Raw genomic sequence first — 20,982 nt, 5'->3', positions numbered from 1 at the left:
ACATTCCCAGGCAGCTTCTGTTCTGTTCCCACACCTAGTGAAGAACACCTTTTGATTGTAATCTCTCCTGGTGCAGCTGTTTCCCAGCAGTGAATAACCACCATTCCCGGTGTGGTTACAATAAAGGCTTCTCGGAAATCATTTTCATGCTCCTCAGTTTAGCCAGAAGCGGAGCACTGCTGAGCAAATGAAGCGTTTTGCAGGCGTTTTATTCCTAGCATGCAACAGTAAGAGGCCTGACTGATGGAGACCAATTTAACTCCAGCTCGGGTCCTAGAGAATCACACAAATGGGTCTGTGGGTCGGTAGTACAGCTTTCCCCACCTTCTCCCTCCCATCTCATTCTTCATTGCCACCCCTGTAACCTTTCTGCTCAGGCTGGTTTTTATCATAGATTAAAATCGCTAAGCAAACAGGCTTTGCTGTTCAGCTGTCATGAGAAAGGATGGAGTTGAAAGCACATTTCATGTTTTTCTCTTAATGTAGAAAAATGCATTCATGTGCACACACATGCACACACATACACCTTCATGAACACTCAGCCACACGCAGCACTCTCTCTCTCTCTCTCTCTCTCTCTCTCTCTCTCTCTCTCTCTTTCTCTGGGTTTGGGAGTGGATTGGAGCAGGGTGTGTTCTGAATCTCTCATGGAGTTCAGTGGCTCAGGGAGTTCTGTCCACAACTCACTTGGATATTTAATATGACTAAAGAGTCTCAGGATCCCTCCAAGAGGGGCAGTCTGGGGTTTGGGTAGTTGTAGTCAATAAGGAAATTTCACTCTTGCCTTTTGCTTTCCTCACTCTGTCTGCCAATCCAGGTTCACCACCCTAAACCGAGTGCCAATCACATGTCACTTTTCAAGGGGTCGCTGTCAGCCTGGGCAACTTGAATTTTTGACAATGTAATTACGGCCCTTGCTTCCACAGTGGGAGTCTGAACAGCGTGGCGGGGCTTTTATTGATTGTTCAGCAGGGAAATTTATCAATGTCTCTCACTTCATTTCTAGTTCCTCCCTGAGAAATTTGGCTGACAGTTTCTTAGGAGCAAAAGCAGTCTTATGGCCTTGAATGGAGTTCTGTCTTTGTCCTTTTTAAGAAATTTACAAGATATGGGCATTAAATATAAATGGAAGTTTCTGAGAAAAACTAGTATGTGGGGGCATGATTGAAGAAAAGCACTAGAACAATCATTACAAAGAGGAGAATTTGATAGGAATAAATAAGACCAAACTAGTTTAAAGAAATACGTTTAAATATGGTTTATTTTCCTTTTAAAAGTACCAAGTATCGTATTCAAATTCCATGCTTTTAAAATGATTGTACCTGGCACTGTTACTGTATCTGCCAACTGGTTCTAGACTGTCTTAAAGCACAGTATTGTGTGCATGGTGTAGACAGGTGTGTAGGAGGGTGTTCCTGGTCAGTGATTTCCATAATGTGCTCCCCCAAATCCAAAGGTTTCTGGGGAGAACTTAAGGTGTTTCACAATGAAGTGTTTGGGGGAGGGGGGTCAAGCAATCAAGGTTTAAATTGCTCAAGTAATCAATTTATTGCTTTTATCCCTATTCTATATTTGCAGTCAATGTAACATTTCATTAGAAGAAAATAGTTCCATTGCTAAAATAGTGATTGAAAGCATCTCTACTAGCTCATCCTCTTTAACTGCCGTGTGTAGACACTTTAGGGAGATCAGGGTCTCTCTCTGTGATCCCTTACTTCCCCAAGCGTGATGGAGCTTGAGGACATTTCTACCATCTGTTCTTTGATATGAGATGAACATTTTTAGAGCCATTTTCATCTTACAACATTTCCTCTATATTTGACAATATATTTTCAGATTTCTTCTCTTTACCACCTATCAACCATTTTTTTGTCCTATCTCTTTTACATCCAGAACATCTCCTCTTGCTTCTGTTCTTTACTCATTTCTTCTAGACCAGGGGTCTTTTCTGTCTCTGCTTCCTTTGAGCAGAAATATAAACTATGGGTATGGTATGGCATTTTTATATGTGGCTTTACTACTCTTAAATTATTTGGTTTTAAGGGATGGAAACCCAGTGCAAACAAACTTAGACAAAACCCAAAATTTATCAGTTTTCCATCAAACTACAGGATGGGTAAGAAGGCAACTGGACTTGGGCATGGCTGTCTCCAGGGGTCCAGATGCCATCAGGACTCCATCTCTCACTCCCGGGTCTCGCTACATGTATTGGCTTCACTGGCTCTGACTGCTTAAGGGTTTGTTCCATATGGCTACTGCATTTCCTGGTTTCATATAGACTTTGGTTTTCCACCAACAATGAACAGAGCTCTGCGTTCTATCATTATTTCCAAAATTAACCAGGGAAGGCCTCACAAGCCTAGCTTGATTTACCTACCAGGCTTAGGACTACACATGGTGCCCAGGGAGGTAGGGCACTATGATTGTTTCAGCTTAAGCCACTTTACCAACCCTCAAGGCCAGGGAGATAAGGCCATGTGAGAAGATGCAACTCTGCCCTGACCAGGCTTGTGTATTTGTGTGTTTGCATGAGTATTTGTTTTGGGGAGCTGTTTACCAAAAGAAAGGATGATAGCCATCCCATAGAGGAGTATTGATTGGCAGAAAAAACAATAACACATAGGCGTCCTCTAAGCTGATTAAACTAAATTCCTAGACTTTTGACTTCTAATTTGGTCTTTGAGATCCCAAGGTGACTGAAGTCCATATTCAACTATACGCATACACTATTTAGTGCTGTATAGACTCAATGTGTAAAGTTGAAATCAGTTGTCGTTTAGGCTGCAAGGAGGCTGAATAAATAGGTAGGTAAAATCAGGCAAACAAAAATGCCTGTTAAGTTCCTAGCTTAGAGCTCAGAACCTAGAAGGATCTCATCAAATAGCCGAAGAGGTAAATATATATGGTTGAAAGCTTTTGCTCAGTTTGGGCATCCCCTCCCAATGTTACCCCAAATCTTAAAACTATCAAAGGATCTTATGAAAATTGCATTTTCTAGTATATGCTATGACTTTTATTCATCCTTTTCAGGGATTTTATATTTCCTCAATATTGAAGAGGTTCTTTGCCTTCCCCTAGCAATTTTCGCCATAAAAATTTCATGGGAAACTTGGTGTGTGAATCGATCATAAGACTATGCAAATGGAAGAGATACATTTTTAGGGATGTTTGAAAGACTCAAACCTTCTAGACAGACTCTGACTCAGAACAGACTATATTAATCCATATTCTGATGGATATTTCTGCCTTGTCCTTTAACCACACCTCGGGCATCATAGGTTTCCAGTTGATGTTAGATATTAAAATGACATTTGTTGAATTGTCCTGAAATCCTCACAGGAGCTAGGACCTGTGTTTCAGATATTTTACTTAACTTACAATAAATGTACTATCTCCTGGGTATTTTGAACTTTATCTTTTGATTCTTCTCATTCATTTACTTTTAATCACAGTAGCAACAGTAATGCTCAGATTGGATAGAAACAAAAGTTAGCCTTTCTTTCATAACTCTAGAGAAGGGCTTTAATCAAAGTATGGTTCACTGCACCACCCAAATAACCTCGGTTAGCCTTGGTTTAAACCTTTACGCCAAAAGAATGCCAAACTTCTCAGCATTGGAAGCAGACTTTGTGCACAATTCCTTTTCATCAGTGTGGGAATGTTTGCTGATCAGCTGTGGATGCAGCCAGCTCATCTGCATATTTAGAGGATTGCTCTGGTAACCTTCTCCCTCCTGCAGGCGCATGTTCCCTGCTCAGGCGATACCACCAGAGATTGCCCTGCAATGATGCAGAGGCTCATAGTGCACACAGAGGCAAGTTCATGCAGAATTCCCCGCCAGCTTTTCTTTTCACCCAAGGGAGCTTTCAGAGCAAGTGGTTCTCCAAGGGCAGAGGGAAATGGTATGTGAAAAATGCTCCCGTTCCATCTCTTTGTTCTGCCAGATAGTCTTCTATTAATGCTAATATCATAGTCTTCTCATCTGAAGTACCGTAAATTGGATTGCCTCTAATTCACAAATGGTTTGGGTTGGTTGGTTGGTTGGAACTTGGAATACATTTTTTTCTCAAAGAAATGCTGATAAACCTTGTGGTGAAGGAACTAAGTGAGCCTTCAAAAGTCTGTTTCACCTAAATCTTACTGTATAACGTTATTGGGGGTAGAGCAGCTGACCACTGAGTATTAGACTAATTGTATGAGGAAGTAGGTTCCATTTCCAACATGAGATTCCAGGGACACATCTCTCTCCATTTGCTTTCTACTATCTCAATTTATTTTTTATTGAGTAATAGTAACAGATGGTGTTCTCAGTACTTCTGTTCTTGTGGCCTAGTTGTGGGTTCCGGTGCAGTGTGGGATCTGGGAGTATAGAGAGACAATTTAGATACAAGTGGAGTAATCTGCAATAGTTGACCTTTCTCTAATTCCTCTGGTTACTTATCACCTCCTACTGTTGTTAAAGATAGTATATGACCACAGGATCTGGGCCAGGTGCTGGTGGAAAGAAGAGGAAAATGAAGAATAGTAGAAGGGCAGGATTTTCTCTCCATCTCTTTCCCCTCAAAGCTTATATTCTGCTACTGTGCACCTTACCTTTTATTGGCAGAAGGATGAAATGAACAGTGAGGAATAGGACTCAAGTACAAGAGGTGCTGGGCAGTGTGCCCAGACCCTAACAATAACAAAAAAGAATAAAGAGACGGGGAGGAATGAGTCTCCAAGCAATTGCATGGAGAAATACGACGTTCTGGATACCATTACCATATGATGTACTGCATTCTTTTGTTTAAATGTGGATGTGCATATCTTCATCTTTTGGTTTTCTTCCTTTTACTGCCCTTCTCAGGATCTTGTCTCATCTACCCAATCTTCAAATGACCATGTTCCCATGGGCTTGGTCACAGGTACACTTCACTTATAACTGTATACTTCTCCCAAGTAATCCCACTCCTTCTCATGGAGTAACATCTATTTATATGTTTCTTTATATATCTTGCTTTGGACCTCTCTTCTGAGCTACAGATTCATCTTTTCAATTGTATATTCTCTTTAATAGCTAAAACATAACCTGTTTAAAACTGTCATCTAAAGCTGAATGCCACTACATGAGGGCAGAGTTCTATTCTTTTTCTTTTTTCTTTTTCTTTTCTTTTTACTGTTTTGCTCACTACTGTATTTGTAATACTAGAACAGCAAATGACATATGGCATGTAATAGATGCTCAATAAATATTTATTGAGTGGATTTATTATTTTCATCCCTAAGTATTTCTCTTTATCTGCCAATTTGCTTCAGTTATAGACCTGTAAGGTGTCATTGACATGTTATTTCTTACCTCTAGATTTAATCTCACAATCTTGATTGTACAAAAGAAATCTCAAATTTTTATACTTTTCTCCAGATCCACTGCATAACCCTTGCTCAAACTTCCAAAACTTTTTGTCTGAGCTACTGCATTAGCATTCTACAGTAGCCTTCTATGTAGTCTTCTTACTTTCACTCACTTTCCTGTAATCTCTTCTTCACATCATATTCAGAGTGACCTTTCAACGCATAAATTTGATCATGTAACTATTTTGAATAAGATTTTTCAAGTTCGTTAAAACAGGCCAATAAAATGCTGCTTTAGTTTTCCCAGTCATAGCATGCCATCTCATTCATCTTGCTCTAGACACTCTAACCCCCATTCACTTGCTAGAACAGATTAAGCTCCTACTTGACTCTTGCCCATTTTAGGACTTGAGTCAGATTTTTTCTCATTCTTCCCAATCTACAGTAAACATGTGTTCTCACTAAGGATTCTCTCCCCTCAGTGTGATATCACTAGTCTTAAAATATCACTAGTCTCAAATCAGTATAATTTCTTATTTATCGCCTCACATATTTCTTTGGTGGTTTCCAAATCCCATTTGGAATAAACTCTAAATTCTTTGGGGGAGCCTGTGAGGCCCTTCCTGGGTGGGTCCTGCTCACCTTTCCAGGTGCACCTTTGCTGACTCTCATCACGTCCCCATCCCCTCCACATACTTGCAATTAAGCCAGGCCACATATATAGCAGCTATTCGAATGTGTCATGTTGTCCCAGACCATTGTGTACACCACTGCCTTTGCCTAGAGTGCTCTGCTGATTTTGTCACTTGGTCCACTGTGGATTATCCTTCAAGACCCCCTCAGTTATCTCCTTCTCTGGATGCCATTACCCTAAACAACCCCTTCCTTTGTGAGTGAGGTGCTGTGTGTCTGTGTGTCAGCAGACCCTGGGTGTCCGTCTGTGTTAACATTTAACGTGGTGCATTTGTGACATTTGTCTATTTCTTGTACTGGTCATGGACCTGGAGGACTCTTTCCCCTTTATGTATGTCTTCCCAGTTCTTGACAGATATTTATCTACAAGAAGAAAATATAATATAACATTCATTGTTTTATTATGGATAATAGTGAAGCTGCATGTAGAGAGAAGGGGTAAATAATTTGCATATATTTGGAAAAATTTTCTAGTTTTTTTTTTTTTGTGTGTGTGAGTTCCTTTATATTTCTATTCTGATACAAACATTATTTTAATGAAATGATTCTGTCTCCTAAAAGATTTGGCAGTTATTTACTTGGAATAAAGACAGAGGTCCTACAAAATAGAGGACAATTAGTTATTTTAAAGAGTGTTAACCCACAGTGATTATATTCTTTTTCTTCATGCTCATTTGGCAAGATGGTTCTCTGTGACTGTGTAATTATGGATGGATGGCATTGAAATGCTTGAACAATAATTTGTAGGAAATACAATTACGAGTAGAAGTTAATAGTGGGAGTAAATGAATAGTTTGTTTGGCTAACAGGTCAATGTTGAAAGCTTAAAGTGGCTAAACAGTGTATTAAATTATAAATTAGGAGCATAACTCTTTTTCATTTAAGTATATTCATAAACTATTGAGCTTTTAAACTGCATTTTTATGTTTTTTGATTTGTGGTAGGGAAAGGAAGGCAGCTGCCCAACCTGGGTTTCTTAAGAGTACTGTGAGGTGAAATGACTCATGTTCAAAATGTGTGCAATGCCTTCTTCATCAGAGAAGCAGTTGTTCCGCCTTGCATGGCATTTAAATAATGTTTATGAAGTAAGGAATATAATGTTTTGAGAATCAAATTTGATTGGATACAGTTAATTTGTAGATATTCCCAGAGGTCAGGAATTCCATTTTGTGTCCAGTTCTTTGGTTCTGGATCCAGAAGACCTGGTTTCAGAACTTGCTGCTGACATCTCATTGCTGTGTAATCGTGTCCTTGAAGTATCTCAACTTTCTAGTCTGTATGATCTGTTAAAAGAAAACCAACAACAGAAATAATTCTTACTTTAGAGTAAAACTACTTAGCATAGAACTTATTCTATGTTCTTAATAATTGTTTTGTAGTAATTTTTACATATTAGATATTATATTCTCATTTGGGTATATATCTGATGGAGATTTGCAGATAAATGTCCAGAAGGCAATATTCATAATAGTTAATTTAAATCCCTATGTGTTGAATCCTAATTGTGAGCCCAGGACCATGTGAGGAATTATGGCATATATAAAAGAAACATAAAGCGGTATCCTGCATCCAAGGTGCTGACTGTCCTCATGGGGGGATAAGACACATGCATTGTAATAATTACAGACTAATTTAGTATTGAAATATATGGTGCTGACGGTGGGTTATATAACTGAAATCTCCCCCGGCCTCTCCGAACCTATTCAACCTGGGGTATTTCAGTAGTGATCATAAACATTTTACTGCCTGCCTCCCCCAGCTCTCACAGAACCTCCAGCTTTTTTCAGCATTCCTGCCTGCTTGCTGTAGATATTCTCATGATGAATTTCCTGAGTTCATCAACTAGCCCGTCTGCAGGTTACCATGAAGCATCTTTCATGCACTGTTCCTCCTATTTTGGCTTTCTTGGTAATTGCCTTCCATTTAGGGAGGTTCTGGTGCTGCCTCATCCAGCTCCTGTTGCCGATAACTGCCATGAGAGTACTGAACACATGGGTGCCAAGGTGCAGGCTTTCATTGCTGCCCAGGTGGTCATACCCTGAGGTGTAGGAGTGTGCTGTGTCCCACGATGAAGCATGGTGACTTCCTCTTTTGCCACTCAGTGTCCTATCTAATCACCTGGACACCAAAACTTCGGAGTGCTGGTTTCTCCATAACTCAGTCATGATTTTCCTCATTCATTACATATTTATTAAACACCTGTTATATGCTAGACACTGTGATAGGCATTGATGCTATCATGGTGAGCAAATATAGGCATAAGTCCTCCTGTCCTATTTAATAGGGGAGACAAATAGAGAACTGCACTAATAGAGGCCAAATGGCAATGTGTTCAGTTCTGGCAAGGAGAGGAACATGGTGATGGGAGGGTTTGACCCCATTAGGGGGGTGGTCTCAGAGGCTTTTCTGAGGAATCAAGTTTAACATCATTCTGAATAAAGAATTGATGAAGCCCTAACTGGTTTGGCTCAGTGGATAGAGTGTCGGCCTGAGGACTGAGGGTCCCAGGTTCGATTCTGGTCAAGGGCATGTACCTTGGTTGCGGGCACATCCCCAGTGGGAGGTGTGCGGGAAGCAGCTGGTCGATGTTTCTCTCTCATCGATGTTTCTGACTCTCTATCCCTCTCCCTTCTCTATAAAAAATCAATAAAATATATTTTAAGAAAAAGAGTTGATGAAAATCACAACAGAGGAGCATCAGGTGCAAAATCCATCTGGAGAGTTCCTTCAGCTCCTTTCTTCAGGTTCAGCAGTCCATTTGGTTAGGAGTGAAAATCCATATCTGAGGCAGATCCCATGCTGTCTCTGTCATCTTTTTCTCTCAACTGCTCCTCGTGTAAGCTTCTCCCGTGCTAACACAACTCACACAAATGGCCCATAAATATCTAATCAGATATGCTTGGACATGCCTAAATCTCAGATGCACACAGACCTTTGGCATAAGGAAGATGCATAGCACTGTAATATCTATGAGAGGAGGTGGACATAAGCATGGGCTGAAATGCTGCCTGAAATTCAGTGGAGGAGGTGGGGCTTGATTTGTATTTTGGAAGAATAGGTAATATAAAGAAGGCTGGGCACACAGGTGGAAGGGACAGAATGGGCAAAGGGATAGAGATGGAAGTGATCCTGTCAAATGACAGGAGGTAATGAGACTGGGCTTCCTGGAATGGAGACTTAATTAGGGAGTCAGAGACCATACAGTAGAGTAAAATTATGGAGAATCTTAAAAGTCAGGAAGAGAATTTGGTGCTTTGAACCTGAGTACTGTAGGCAGATGCTGTAGGTTAAGTGACAAAGAAGGGATGCGATTAAAATACCTTAGCAAAGTTTAAAATAGCCAGAAGAACAAAAGCTAGATGTAGAGAATCTAGCTCAAACTGATTATCATAATTTTGACATTCTCAAATTTGAGATGATGATAATAGCTATCTCCTACATAGCTAGAAATACAACTGGTAACCGTGAAGCATGCAGGCTCGATGTTTTCATCATATTTTTTTTACAAGAGTGAGTAAATTCTGAAATAATTATACTGTATTATAGAGGCTCTGTCAACATTTGAAAGGACATAAATTTATGTTAATAATGAAAAATGCACTTCAAAGATTCTCTGATTTTTTTATTCATTTGATTAAGAATGATTAGTTGAGAAATATTTTTGTTGTCCCTACTCTTGGTTCTTCCATGAATAGCTTGCATGTTGGTAGGTGCATAGTAGGTGTTTGTTGCATATTGAATATTGTGAACAATTGATCACAGATTTTAATAGCATTTTGCCTTTGATAAACACTTTCTTTGCTCTTTAGAGATTTTTCTGTGCAAACATTGAAGAACCAATCATAGAAATCCACATATATGTGCATATACCTATAAATAAACTTTAATTTTGTTGTTCCCAAAGGTTAAAACAAACAAGGAACAAAATTAAAATTATTTTCTTTTGGGATGATTTATGTCTTAATTTTTACCTGCCCTATAATTAGACATTTTGGACTCTAAATGTTTTTTAAGATAAAATTATTGCCCAAGTAAACTTCAGAAATTACATCATTAACCCAGAGACCTTTATAAGCCTAAAACAACATTATTGGTGCAAGTGCCCATACATACACAGACAAATAAATAAAGAGGAAAGTCTAAAATGATTTGAAAGTGATTTATTGTTGGCCATCCCTGTAGTTAGCGATTCAATTATTATTATATTACTGTAGTGGAATAGGGGAGGACAGGAAGTTGCTGTGGGCTAAAGGTAAATTATGATCTATTACAAAGGAGGAAGGAAATGTACTAAGGAAAGAAGAAGGAGTTGGGAGTTAGCCATGTATTTTCTGAAGTATTGCTTCAGATAATGTCTTGAACATTTTTTTGCCTTGACCCTTGCTGGAAAAGGCCAGAGTAAACTGGGAGACAGACTACCTTCTTAAATCTTAGACAGTAAAGGAGTAGCATACTGGCATCGGAGGATCTGATGGATGTTGTGGACTCTAACAGAAACCAAGGTACCTAGAGACAAAGCTACCCTTCAATTTTGCATAGAAATCTTCTGTGGAATCCACCCAATTTTAGAGTTTGAAAAGATCATTTAATTCACCATGGTTCAGAACAATCTGAGATAATTTTGACTTTGTAACACTAACACTATTTGTAAAGTGAGTTGAAGTCTTCAGATTAGAAATTCAGTATGAATAGCTATCTGTTTTTATTTAGAATAAGAAATAGGTGGTAAAATTACATACTCAAAGCACAGAGTATTGAAGGTCTATTATGTGATAAGATCCAAACCACATGTTTCATGAATATTATTTTATTTAATCCTCCTAAAACCTTATGGGGGAAGGCCTTTCTACTTCTGCTTTATAACTGAGGAAACTGAAGCCCACTGTTGAGTTTATTACCCAAAGGAACATGGTTAGAATATGGCAATATTGTAATTCAGTTTTAAGTCTGACTCCAATTCCTGTGTTTTTTTGTATCATGCCATTCTCAATCCTGGATTACTTTTATTGCTGCCATGTGACAGATTAAACAACAACAACAACAACTAAAAAGTGAAGGCATTGGTGCTTATTGAGTCTGAAACTTAACTTTTGCAGGCTGTTTGTTCACAAGACTCTTTGGCTGAGTAATACCACATTTGTATTAACTATTTGAATGTCTGAAGGCACATTTCCTCCCACTGCTTTAGGTTCACTACCAGAAGTAATTGTCACTCATCTTCGAGCAGCTGCCTCTGCCCGGGACACGGTGTTGGCTCTAGAAGATGCTGTGGACTGGCACTCTGGGGATGAAGTTGTCATCATCAGTGGAATGGGTGTTGAAGGTGCCAAACCCATGGAAGAGATTGTCATTGTGGAAACTGTGCACAATGCAGACCTCTATCTGAGATCACCCTTGAGGTACTGCGTGACAGCTTGGGTACATTTAGATGGAAGAAGATGAGGTCTTAACTGTGCTGGTGTCTGGACATTTTTTTTGGTCTTTCAGTGATGTATTTTTCACTAAACAATGTTAGGTGTTTTGACAAGAAAAATTACAAAGCATGTGCTCTTTTGAAGATTTATATTTCTTAAATAAGTTTTTCTTGTAAAACTCTAGAACTCCCATGTTAGATGGTCAGAGCAATAGTCATCATAGTTTCCTAATTTTCACTTACTTGTGCGAATAGTTCACTCTTTTATATTTGAGTTTCTAAAGAAATAGACCGCCAAATAGGGTATTATGTGAACCTAGTAGCTTACTATTCCTGATAAGATTCAGAGTGGTGTCTACAGATGTGTCTTTTTCTTTCTTTCTTTTTTTTTGAAAGGTATTCTCACAACTTCACAGAGAATTGGTTAGCTGGAGAGCACCATATTCTAAAGGCCACAGTGGCCCTGCTCAGCAGGAGGATTATCATACGAGGAAATCTCACCAGTGAGAGGACAAAGTTCCTTGCTTCATGCCAGGAGGCTAACACTTCAGAAGGTAGAGAAGTATTTTGTTGGGAGTTTCAACGAGTGATAAAGAATGTCCTTACTGTCGAATGATATGTGGCAGTGCTGACTTCTTTCAAAATAGAATAAAACCTTAACCTTTGCATGTGCATAATATTCTGTAGTTTTCAGAATGCTCTTGATAAATTGTCATTTCATTTCTTGCCCTCGACAACCTTGTGAAAGAGATAGACAACATTATCCACTTGAGTAATGAACTGTTTCTTTTGGAAAAGAAAATGTTAAATAATTAAATCTGGAGAGTTGAATTAAATTTTGAGGGTTGAGGTTATATTGTAGTCTTAACTCTGATTCCAAGCACTTTCTAAAATTCTCAGGAAAACTGTTCAATGCACAAGTCGTGAATCCAGGCAGCACATTCTTACTGATTGAGCTTGTTGGCCTCTTCCGTCACCTCCACCTCCACTTTTGGAGTTTGTTTTCTGAGTGATAACCACATACTTTAAGTAAGTGGTTAAAAAGTCAATTTATCTTCTAGAAGAATAACAGGCACTGGATCACACTGATGTGCCTATTAAACATCTATTTCAGGGATGGCTAGTTTAGTAGGTTATGTTTTGGTTTCTCAGGCTGTAGATTACGAGGCTTTCACATGTTGTGAAGATACCATTTGTCAACTTTGGTTCAGGATGGTGTGGGTGTCAAGGATGACTCCCAGGCATGAGCCCTGGATGGATGATGAGGCTATTTATTGAGATGGGAACAGGAACAGATTTTGGGGTGGGAGGGTGGAAGTTGTGAGTTTAATTTTGTTCATGTCGAGACTGAGATGCCAGGCCAGCATCAGAGTTGAAATATCTGGTAGTGTCCAGAGCCTGGAAGAAATGTCAGATGGAGTTAAAGATTTGAGTCACATCTACATATAGACACATGTGGCTATAACATTAGGATGTGGTCGGGAGAGAGGGACATGGACCCTACCACCCACCACCTCAGTCTTAGCTCACAAATGTGTCATTCTGTAAAATGTTTGGATGCAGTGGGTTAGAATCCGTTGACTACCAACTTTAATAATTCTGCTGAATTGAGATCTGAATTCTTTTCAAAACACTGTAGGATTTCTCATACAGGTATTCTCAGATCAAATTGTGCAAAACATTGCATTTGATCATCTTGCAAGTGAGACCATGCATCTGGGTTTAGGTCATGATAAAGCTGTTAGCTTCTAATGGGAAAAAAATTCCCTGATTTCAGCACAACTCTTTAATATTACTAAAAAATTCTCAAAGTAAAACAGAATTCATAGCTTCGCTAAAAACATATGTCACTCACCTCTTCTTTCTGTGGGACTGACATCTGGGAATGAGGTAGCTAAACACAATAATACGAGTCCTGACCATTTAAATATTTTAGGGACCACTAACACCATCAAAATTGTGATAAATCACAAGCATATAAAACAGCTCTTCATTTACCTCTTATATATTCATTCTCTTGGTGTTAACGAGTGACGGGACTTTGTAATTGACTATGGATTATTTACTGTGGATTGGTACATCGTTTTGTATTTAGTAGCACTTCTTCTTTGGTTTGTTAACATGGACAATAAAGAATCAATTCAGGAGATGGTTTTTTAGTTTACACCACCACCACATGCCATATGTCAATAGAAAGAGTCCTGGATCCTGAGGTGACCACACTTTGTAACAATGCTATCTGTGTGTACTATGTCCATGCAATTTGCTGTCCTCTCTGGGAAGGAGGTATTGGTGCAGGGGCTAGAGCCCTTGGCTATTTCTGCAGTGGCATTATTGTTGTCACCAAACTAGAGAGCAGCAAAGTAAAGGGGAAGCCCACTGGACAGTTTAAGACTAAAAAGAGCCACAATTACATTCAGTATTTACATCTTGTTCCCTGCAGTTATAAACCAAGAGAAGGTCATTTTATTACACACTTGCTCCAGCTGGTCTTTTGGGTTGAAATAAACATCTATTTTGGTTGAATTTGTGGGCCATAGTCAGCCTCTTTGTGACAGTAATTAAGGTAATTGATTTGGGGTTGGGGGCTTCTGGAAATAATAGAGTGAATGCACCATTGTGTCCTCGTTATTGGATGGTTTAATTAATAATCAAAAAAGGAGAATCAAGGTAAAATAAGATTATTAAGTGAAATAATAATATTTCAAACTGGGAGATAGGCTTATGTGTGTCACACTGCATTCTGTATTTCAGGTAATTTGCAGCACTGTTTGTACTCCAAGAGTGAGAAGATGCTGGGATCCAGGGACCTGGGGGCCAGAGTCATCATTCAGTCCTTCCCAGAGGAGTCCAGCCGGGTACAGTTGCAGGGAGTGCAGTTCAAGAACTTGGGGCAAGCTTTCCATAAGCATCTGAGCTCCCTAACTCTGGTGGGAGCTATGAGAGGTAATGGGTTCCAGGTCTACGATTCCTCATTTTCATTTCTTATCCCATGTTCAAGGCACTACATGCCAAAGGTCAAATGATAGGTGATGTGTGGATGTGGGGGGGTCAGAGATGGATAATTATACTCTAGATCTATGTTTCTCAAACTTTAGTATGCCTAAAAAAATCCCTTAAGGAGCTTATTAAAATTCAGCGTTATGGATCCTATCAAGACAAATTCTGGTCTAAGGTGGCCCTAGGAATCTGAATTTTTCATAAGTAAGCCTTAGGATTCTGGAACAAGTGTTCCAAGGAATATACTTTGAGGAACATGACTATAGGTACAACAGATATGGAGTGAACCACATGATCCACATTGTAAATCTGCAATTACAGGCAAATTGACATTGCATAGTGTAAATCATCAATACTATGGCAGTCCAGCACAGCAGGGAGCAATTCCCTGTGAAGTTGTACTAACTTAGAGGAATCCTCTTCCTAGAAAAATATGGGAGAATGGGCTGAGAACCAGGCGCTTTTCCTGGGAACGTAGAGCAGGCGCAGGCAGAGCGTGCAGATCTTGGCCAGAGCTGAAGAGATAGAAAGGGAGCAGGAAAAATCAAATGAAGGTGGGAATCACAAAGTGAAAAACAAGATTAGAATCAGAAAAGAAGAATATTGTCACATGTACTGATGAAGGTTCTGAAATCAAAAGTGGAGCATCCAGGACAAAAGCCCAGTGCCAGAAGCTGACATGCAGAGAGTCAGAGAATTAGAGTACAGATGCTGAGTAATGAGGACAGAAGCTTCCCTTCTGAGTTGTCCTTCTGACCCCTCAGCACCTCCAAGATCCATACATTCAAGCTTTGCCTTCCTTGGAAAGGGAGGTGCTCTAGGGGTGGTGCCTGACAAAGAACATTAGGATATGTTGAGGGCTTCAGGTGGGCCTTAAAAATGCTAGTATTTAATAAAAATAAAAATAAAAATAAAAATGCTAGGATTTCAACAGGCAATGACAGAGTAATCTTTAAGGTCATTGGAGGCAGAATCCTGGCTAACTAATAGCAGCATTTTTTTTTCTAATTTCAAATTAACTTGGACGTTAAGAATGTCTATTTATTCTAATGTTCTAATTTATTCTAATTATCTCTTCTACCTTATTTATTTATTTTTGACATTCACTTAGGGGTATGATTCCTAACATGGCTATTTCCCTAGTACATCTGAACAAATGATCAGTATCTTTGTGCCCTTCTCTCTCTCTCTCTCTCTCTCTCTTTTGGTCTCCTGGTGCTTATAAGGATGCAGAATATTTGATGTGGGGGCCAGCTCCAATATAAATAAGGATAGCAGTCACATATGTGTTATCAATTGCACATAATTAAAACCCCCCCTTGCTAAAAAATTTACTTAATCTGCCTGCTCTAACCTCTGCTTCAGAGTAGCTGCACATGTATCTATTTTTATTTATTAGCTTTTATTTGAAAACTAGAGGCCCAGTGCATGAATTCGTGCATGGGTGGGGACCCTTGGGGTGACCTGTGGGGATCAGGCCCCAGCTCGTGCCTCCAGGCTCACAGCCCCAGCTTGTGCCCCCAGCCTCTCAGCCCCGCCTGGCACCCCGCCTTGGCATGGCGCCGCCCCCTCACCTGCTTCACCATCCTGCCGCAGTCCTGCTCTCCTCAGGGCCCATCAGGGCCGGCAGCACCTCCATTACCGCCTGCTGCCAGCACCGTGTCGCTGATGCCTGCCATGTTCCATGCTGCCTCCTGGTGGTCAGTGCACATCATAGCGAGCAGTCAAACTCCTGGTCGAACTCCCGAGGGGACAATTTGCATATTAGGCTTTTATTATATAGGCTAGGTTCAGTTATTAAAAAATGTTTGAAAAACCATTAAGTTAATACATTATTCCCTGTAGATCTCTGTTAAAATGCAAATGTTTGTCCGAGGAAGGGACATCATATTAATCAGAGGTTATAAACTTTTGGCATGCTTGCCAAATATCTTTTATTGTTTCATGCCCCAAAGGCCCTCATGACCCATTGGGCAATTGCCCCCAGCCACTAGAGTTAGAAGGTGCTGGAATTCTTGCATGCTTGCTACTTTTAAAGGTTTACCAATCCCCAAATTTTACCCATATTAGCTCTATAAACACATTAGTACTTACTGGTTGTTCAGATGTAGCGATACTATGGTAATTTAGAGTCAGGGTAAGTCTGCAGCAGCAGAGTTTTCTGTATAAGTGGATAGGATGGGTTAACTTTCGGTGAGTGATGTGAGAACACCTAGTACCAGGGGAGCTGAGCTCAAAGGGAAGGTGGAGACCATCCACCTATGGAGACATTATAGTTGAGAATTTTCTGGGTAGTCCCAATTCAAAAGTCAAATTATTCCATTAACCAAAGTAATTTTTCTAATTGGCTAGCTAACCTTTACTCTAAACATTGATATGTCTCTCACTACCTAGAAATAATAAAAAACTAATTTTTAAAGGATTTATAATTTATTTATCCAAATGGTATATTTTTACTATTTTAATGTGAGTTTCCTCTATCAGATAGTGAAAAATTTATTATTTTTTAAAATATATTTTTATTGATTTCAGAGAGGAAGGGAGAGGGAAAGAGAGACCGAAACATTAATGATGAGAGGGAATCATTGATTGGCTGCCTCCTACACGCCCCACACTGGGGATGGAGCCCACAACTGGGAATTGAACTGGGACTTCCCGGTTCATAGGTCGACCCTAAATCACTTTACTGAATTTATTTAGTTTTATTCATCTTTATATCTCCAGCACAATGCACAATTCCTGAAATATATAATATTTATTCATCGTTGAGCCAGTTCACATAAGTTGATTTAGGGGCCATAAAATATACCCATGGTGCCACTGTGATGAGTTTCCTAAATGCCATTTCATTTTACCATAGTTAGGGTACCTCCCCTTCAGCTTCAGAAACCAGCCATATGCAACTGTCAGAGTTGTGATCCTCACGTCAACCTCTGGCTTTGCTGATGTCAATTTATAATTGTGTACACATGAAAATTATATAATGTTATTTACCAATGTTACCCATATAAATTTAATTTTTTTAAAGAGACTCTCTGGCAATCTTAGGCCAACAAGTTAATTATTGCCCAGCAAGTTAAAAGTATTACTTCATAGCTTAAGAAATAATGACTACATCTCTTCATGCAGATGCAATTTTGAAAGATCAGGGTTGGTCCATAACAGTAGTCTTCACATGGCCCTTAACTTCTCTTTAGCTGCTGTCCACCATATTGTAAGAAGAGTAACTACCAAAGATGATGGCCAATGGAAATCTTGACAGCCATGCTTTCTTTTGTGGTTTGGCCATACTGTCTTCTTTCTCAGATGTTTCTCCTTTCTAACATTTGACCCTTGGACTTTACCCTGCTTATCCTTGTAGAATTGCCCATTTTAAAATTTTGATTTCTAATTCCAAATCCTCATTTCCTCAATTTCATCATTGTGGGAGAATGTTCTTAGTTATATTATAGCTTGCTTTGGAGATGATCTCCAAAGAGATCGAAATCTGGGGAGCCGTTCAGATTCCCTTCTAATTGTTACCTTACTCTTTGCTACTCAGATTCCTACATACAGGGCTGCACCGTGTGGGGCTCCTTCAGCCGAGGCCTCAGCATGTCCGGGACCTTGGGCCTGAAGGTGGATAGTAATGTGTTCTACGATATTTTAGGCCATGCACTGCTGGTGGGTAAGTGACACGAGCTTGTTACATTTGGTATTTTTGAGTAAGACACACAGTATTTCAAAAGGCATTATCCCAAAGTTTGAATTTCTAATTTATAAAAACTTTAGCCTTTGCTCATTAGAAATAAACCATAGTTAAATGTCTAAAAAGTCATAGTTAAAAATTCTAAATATAGTTATTAGTGATTGACTAACTAAGCTTTACCAATAGAAAACATATCATTTAAAGGTGATATTTTAGTACAAGTTAGTAATTATACAATGGGCAGTTTTAAGACTTACTGTCAGCAATTTTCACAATAAATTCAAATAAATATGTCATATAAATATGTTTTTGTAGCATCTCATGGAATGTCAAGTCTGGTTGATGGACAAGGAGTTAAAAATCTTGAATTCTGTTCTTAGTTGCTCCTGTGACTTGTTGAAAAAGCCCATGTTTCAAAACCTTCTAATTGGTCACCTATATCCATTTTTTTTCTTCTTAAATTTATTCCCCTTGCAGAACACACAATTATGGTTTAAAATTTCAGATTGCATTATATCATTTCTCTCCTTAAAACCATTTAAGAGTTTCTTATTGCCATTAGAATACAATCCAAAATCCTTAACCTAGCTTAAAGGACTCCCTCCCCAATTTTGCCTTTTGTCTTGACCTTTTTCTCTCTGTACTTTAGCTACACTGATCTATTTTATTCTAATTCTTTCCAAAGAAGCTTCCCCTCCTCTATTCATATGACTTATTCTTTTTTGCAAGGTTCTGTGTTTAAGTTTTTTTAGCACCCATCATTATTGATTGATTAAAATTACATATCATGTTTCAAATAATCAAATTAATGTCTGTTTTACCATCATATTTCATGTGAATACTGTTTCCTTAGCATTTAGCACATTAACTAGTGCGTCAATAGCTATATTTGTTGAAATAAATGAATGAATTAATGAACAAAGAATCTTTGGTTACATCAGAATAAAAAAGAAAGTCGAGGTTTTCACTGAAAGTAAAATTAGAACTGTATTTGCTAAATAGTGCTTTATATTTAAATTAATTCTGTGATACCATTAGTGGGAAAATGTGCATGTTTCATTTAAGAGCAATCTGTTAAAGACAAAAGCTAAAAAGGGTCCAATCCTGAGAGGGAAACTAGTGAGAAAATGTGGATCATATAAACTTGCTTTAAAACATATCCGAGCTCTAAAAGGCAAAGAGCTTTGGACAAAAAAAGTGACCAGGTGCAGGAAAATCTTTTAATTGAAAAAGGACAGCTACAGGCCAGTCAGACCAACAGATGGAGGATTAATTTTGCTTATCCTTATTTTTATCCATGTAAGGGAAAACTTTGCTGAAACTTGGAGCAAAAATTCAGGAAGGAACCCTAACAATATTATCTTAGGAGAAAACAAATATATGGATTAGACATTAACTAGGCAAGGAAGAAAACCTGCAGGAGGAATTTTACATTTAGTGCTTGATATTGTGAATTGGCTGCTCTTGATATCTATTGTAGTGTAGGTGACGGAATTAGAATATTTGTTGATTAGTGCCTTATAGATAAAGTACTCAATTCATGCAAAACCAGTTTGGAGATCCAGACTCATAAATGACATGGAAGCCCAGATACCTAAAGAGCTAGAAAAGAGGGAGTCTGTGAGGCTGGGTATCTTTGGGCCTTTTTTCTATTGATGCCACTCAAGTGGTTAATCTACTTCTTTCTATAGCATAGTCCATGCTTTTATTTTGTTCTATTCCAGATCTTTGTGGTTTGGGTGTGAGGGTCCCAGCTCACACCTGTCTGGTACTCTCCAGCCTGTTTCTCCAGGATATTTCAGATCTTCCAGGGAAAGGGAGGGGCATGTAGATAGCTGGTGGCCCATTTGAACAGCTAGAGATAGGTCTGGAGCTGACACAAAGGGATGTGGCATTTAACTGGAGACAATCACTTAGACTATGGCTAAGAAGTAAAATAGTAGGTCTTTGTTCTTTTTAAAATTTAAAGTGAACTTCTGATCCATGATACTCTAGAACAGTGGTCTGCAAACTGCAGCTCGCGAGTCACATGCGGCTCTTTGGCCCCTTGAGTGTGGCTCTTCCACAAAATACCACATGTGGGCGTGCATGTACAGTGTGATTGAAACTTCGTGGCGCATGCGCAGAAGTCGGTTTTCGGCTCTCAAAAGAAATTTCAATCATTGTACTGTTGATATTTGGCTGTATTGACTAATGAGTTTGCCGACCACTGCTCTAGAACTAAAAAGTCCATATAATCTATATCTCTTTGGTTCATAGATAAAAACACAAAAACAAAATCAAAACAAGCCACACCCCAAAGAAGAAATAGTATTACACTGTCCCTCTTTTTCCTGGCTGGCCTGACATGTGCTGAGGTAACATGATCTTTTGTCCCCAGGTACACACATGGAGACAAGATATATCCCTTGGGAGGCTATTCTTGGAAGAAAAAATGGTAAATATGCAAAGTGGTTTAAAATCTATTACAATTCATTTAAGTTGTCAGATATTTTATAGACAGGCCTGATAAAAGAATGCTAGATAGCTTAAATTCGTTGAGTATAATAAATGTTTTGTATCTATATATAAAAGCCTAAGTGACTGGTTGACTGGCTGACCAGTAGCTACGATGCACAATGACCACCAGGGGGCAGATGCTCTGACGAGTAGCTATGATGTACACTGACCACAAGAGGGCAAATGCTGAATGCAGGAGCTGCCAAGCTGTGGTGACTTGGCATCTGTGGTTCTCTGGTGACGCACCCGGAACCAGAAAGGAGGGAGCCCGATTCTGGGATGTGTCACCTGAGAACTGCCCTTTCACAATCTGGGACCCCTCGGGGGGATGTCGGAGAGCCAGTTTTGGCCCAATCCC

General features: G+C 39.2%; 1 protein-coding gene across 1 annotated transcript in view; it reads left to right on the top strand.

The window, feature by feature from the left end:
* Positions 1-20,982, top strand: part of PKHD1 (PKHD1 ciliary IPT domain containing fibrocystin/polyductin) — a 418,502-nt gene that overhangs the window by 161,249 nt on the left and 236,271 nt on the right. Inside the window, exons 37-41 of the mRNA XM_008157496.3 lie at positions 11,213-11,423; positions 11,834-11,991; positions 14,192-14,383; positions 17,979-18,104; positions 20,506-20,562. Of these exons, the coding sequence (XP_008155718.2) occupies positions 11,213-11,423; positions 11,834-11,991; positions 14,192-14,383; positions 17,979-18,104; positions 20,506-20,562 (744 nt within the window). The remainder of the gene's footprint in view (positions 1-11,212; positions 11,424-11,833; positions 11,992-14,191; positions 14,384-17,978; positions 18,105-20,505; positions 20,563-20,982) is intronic.

Source organism: Eptesicus fuscus, chromosome 10 (assembly GCF_027574615.1).
Source record: "Eptesicus fuscus isolate TK198812 chromosome 10, DD_ASM_mEF_20220401, whole genome shotgun sequence".
Classification (NCBI taxonomy): Eukaryota; Metazoa; Chordata; class Mammalia; order Chiroptera; family Vespertilionidae; genus Eptesicus; species Eptesicus fuscus.
Note: the sequence above shows the minus strand (reverse complement) of the source record. Positions and strands in the feature narration are given on the sequence as shown.